At 56.2% G+C, this 3789-nt stretch overlaps 1 protein-coding gene across 1 annotated transcript; it reads right to left on the bottom strand.

Moving 5' to 3' along the window:
• Positions 1-2251: 2251 nt before the first annotated feature.
• Positions 2252-3670, bottom strand: LOC130586346 (phospholipid-transporting ATPase IK-like; the record flags this gene model as incomplete). The annotated part of the gene is made up of 2 exons (XM_057387130.1): positions 2252-2835; positions 3540-3670. Coding segments are annotated over 2 exons (572 nt in total), but the record flags the coding sequence as incomplete, so codon positions are not given.
• Positions 3671-3789: the final 119 nt, after the last annotated feature.

A 3789-nucleotide genomic window follows, 5' to 3' on the forward strand; every position in this document is an offset into this window, starting at 1 on the left:
GTTTGTGGTTTTTTTTGTTGGTGTTTTTTGTTGTTTATTTGTTTTTGGTTTGATTTGGGTTGGGGTTTGTTTTGTTTGTGGCTTTTTCTGTTGGTGGTTTTTTATTCGGCTGGTTTTTGGTTTGGTTTGGGTTGGGGTTTTTTTGTTTGTTTTTGGTTTAATTTAGGTTTTTTTTTGTTTGTGGGGGCTTTTTAGTTGGTGGATTTTTGTTTGTTTGTTTTTGGTTTGGTTTGGTTTTTTTCTCTTTTTCCCCTTCGATTTCTAAAGGAAACAAAGGAGTCAGACAGAATCCAGCCCGGCCAGGGAGAACCCACAGCCTCCTCCAGAAAACATCTCTCATTTTTCTGTGTAGCAATAGGTGACGCTTGTCCTCATCCCACACAGTCCGAGGGCCACATCTCTGAGTTTTTAAATGACTTTTTCCTTCTAATTAAATTAATTTAATTTTTTTTTTTTTTGCTGCTGCTGCTTCATTGTTACTCTCACGGGATAAGTTTTATTCTACAGCGAAATGCAATTGTTACTCCTCTGTGTCTTGCGACTATATTTGTTTAAGCTATTTACAAATGTTAAAAAAGAGAAAAAAAAATAAAATAAAGAAGAGTCTTATGTGTCAGGCACTTTATCCAAACTGTGCTGTGTGCTCTGGAGTTTGTTCCTTGTTCTTTGCAACGACTCACGCAGGGGAATTTATCAGGAAACTTAACTCCAGCCTGTCAACAGGTTTTAAAAGAGAGAGAGAGAAAAAAAAAATAATCTCTATTTGTTCATCCTCTACTGGTCATGACTGTGTTGTATTTCTGCAGCTTTCTGTTTCTTCAATAAATTATTTTCTAGTCATTCACCCCGGCGTGTGTGGTGTCCTGTGGTGATGGGGGGGGGGTCTGTCCCCTCTGGATTCCCCTTTTAACCACCTCACCCCAATCCCAAACCCGGCCTGGAAGATTTGGGATCGTGCCTGGGGAGCCAGGAAAGGTTTGTCCTCATTTTCCACATGGCAGGGAGAGCTTTCCCAGAGGAAAAGCTTTTATTTCTTGGCACCATCCAGGCCCTCCTGGCCAGAGCCCAAGGAAAACACTTTAATTCTCACAAAGCACTTGTAAAACAAACCCATCGAGTCACGTGCGCTGCAGGCAGGGCCAAACCCCCACACATGATTTAATGGTGCATTTTTTCACCCAAATTTCTTGTTCTGCTCTGCCTTTCACCATGGCATGAGCACTGCTGGCACAGATCGAGGGGCATGGTGCCACTTTCACCCTTTGTGGCGCGGCAGAGATTTACAGGAGAGCAGAGAAAAGCYAAAAAGTCCTTTTAATTAAAAACCCAAAACCAGTAAAAAGGGTGACCCAGTCACCAGTCAGTGGTTCACACAATTTCTCCAGCAGCTCCTGSTGGTGCCCTGTGGGATGTGTCCCCTGTGCCCACCGGGCAGAGCTGACCCACAGCCCCACCCCAGGAGATTTTTGGGGTTTTGCAGAGCCTGTGGCCATAAACTGTCCCCAAAGATGGGGACGGGCAAAGGCACAGAGAGGACACCTACCCCTTGTGCAGGGACAGCAAAGGCACGAGGTGGGGACAGTGGGGAGGGACACGGAGGGGCTGCAGGAGCCAGCCTGGTCTGGCTGGAGAAGAAAAACCTGCAGGTGATCAATCGATCGATCAATCAATCAATCAATCAATCAATCAATCAATCAATCACACCTAAACGCGATTCAAACGCTCCCCTCAGAAATTAGGGGGCATTTTAAAGTGACACTGGGCTGGTGGAGTGACCCTGCCCATGGGAACGGGTGAGCTTTAGGGTCCCTTCCCACCCAAACCCCGCTGGGATTTTGGGATTCTGTGACATAAAGGCACAGGATCGAAACCAGCCCTTGGTGGGGGRCACAAAAGGGGGTTCTTCGTGCTCCTGAGGATGGGGGTGATTGGGGTGAGGAGCTGCGCCCCCACCCAGCCCCTCTGCTGCTCTCCATCAGGGCTGTAATTAATTCAGGGGTGCGATAATGAGTCTGGGTCGGCAGCAGCGCTGTCTGTGGGATCAGCCTCAGACGGGAGGGAGCCCGGCCCGGAGAGCTCAGAGTGGGATGGGATGGGATGGGATGGGATGGGATGGGATGGGATGGGATGGGATGGGATGGGATGGGATGGGATGGGATGGGATGGCAGCCAGGGGAGCAAAGGACAAGCCGGGTACAGCGGTCCGGGGCTGTCACAGCTTTGGGGKCTGCCCCGTGCGCRGTKYGGGGGACACGGAGCCACTSCGGGACACRGCCCARCAGCATCACCCCCGGCCCAGCCCCTCTGCAGCCGCGGGGGCTGCAAAAACAGCGAATAAAAGGAAAGRGGACCCCGAAAGGAGGGGAGCAGCCAGGCGTCTGCCTGCAGGGACAGCTACAGCGAGGGGCAGCGCTGGGAGGGCACGGCCGGGGTCCCCTCGGGGTGCGCAGAGCCCGGGGCGGTGCTGGAGGTGGCCCTGGAGCTCAGACTGTCGCCGAGGGTGGCCCTGAAGCTCAGACTGTCCCCGGGGGTGGCTCTGGAGCTCAGACTGTCCCCGGGGGTGGCTCTGGAGCTCAGGCTGTCCCCGAGGGTGGCTCTGGAGCCGTTCCCAGGAATGGCCCTGGAGCGCAGGCTGTCCTCGGGGATGTCCCTGGAGCTCAAGCTGTCCCCTCGGATGTCCCTGGAGCGCAGGCTGTCCCCGCGGGTGATGAGCCCCGCGTATCCCTCCTGGTGGGAGAAGGCGTAGCTGGAGCGGCGGCGGAAGGACCCGCGGGGGATGTGCGAGCGCAGCTCCACCGGCGGCTCCGGGTCCCTCCTGGCCTTCATGTGGATCCTCTGCAAGGACACGGCGAGGTCAGGGCTGGGGACAGCGCCCAGGAGGGGGGACACGAGGGAAGCGTAGGGGGAGCTCCACCGGGACGGGTTTGGCTCCCAGCTCCGATGAGCTGGTTTTGCACAGGGTGAGGGATGTGGGCATTGCCCCAGGGCTCTGCCGGGCTCGTGGAGCTCTGGGGGACATCTCAGCCTCTGCTCCCACCCAGCTGGGGACAGCTCCCCCGCAAGCCCTCACCCCGAGGACACACAGGGACACAGGGACAGGGTTTGGCTCCCAGCTGTGCCATGGCCTCGTTTTCCAGGGTGGGATGAGGAATGTGGGCACTGTCCCGGGGGTCTGCAAAGCTCACGGAGCTCTGGGGCACAACCTCAACCCCTCTGGAAGGTAAAACCCCCAGCCCAGATGGGGTGAGCCCCACCAAGGCTTGGGTGGCACCAGGACCTGCACAGGGGGGATCCTGGAGGACAATTCCYCACTACAGCCCAAAGCAATCCCTCTCCAAAAGCTGGGTCAGGTCTCTTGGCCTCCTGCTGGCCCATGGAACAAKTTTGGGAGAGACCCCTGGAGCCAGAGTTGGATGCCACTGTCACKAAGGGCCACCATGAGCGGGGCCACCAAGGAGAGGTGACACGTCCCTCCCCATCAGCAGTCCCAGACAGCGGTGGGAGGCAGGGCCCCCCATGGCAGCCCCCAAAACCCTCACCTGCGGGGTGGTGGCTCTGCCCAGGATGGCGCTGACGGCGTGGGCGGTGAGTGAGGGCAGGGTGTCGACCACCAGGGCCAGCAGGATCACCAGCAGGACGTAGGGGTCGGTCAGGGCATTCCGGCTGGCGTCTGTCAGAGCAGGAATTTGGGGCTGGGGTTTGGGTTTTGGGGCTGGGGTTTGGGTGGGGAAGGTGGAGGGGACAGAGGGAATGGGGGTTGGGGGACAGACGCCACCCAGGAAGGTGCTG

The sequence above is a fragment of the Malurus melanocephalus genome, unplaced genomic scaffold, assembly GCF_030028575.1.
Source record: "Malurus melanocephalus ecotype Western Australia unplaced genomic scaffold, MMel_1.1 scaffold_1143, whole genome shotgun sequence".
NCBI classification, from domain to species: Eukaryota; Metazoa; Chordata; class Aves; order Passeriformes; family Maluridae; genus Malurus; species Malurus melanocephalus.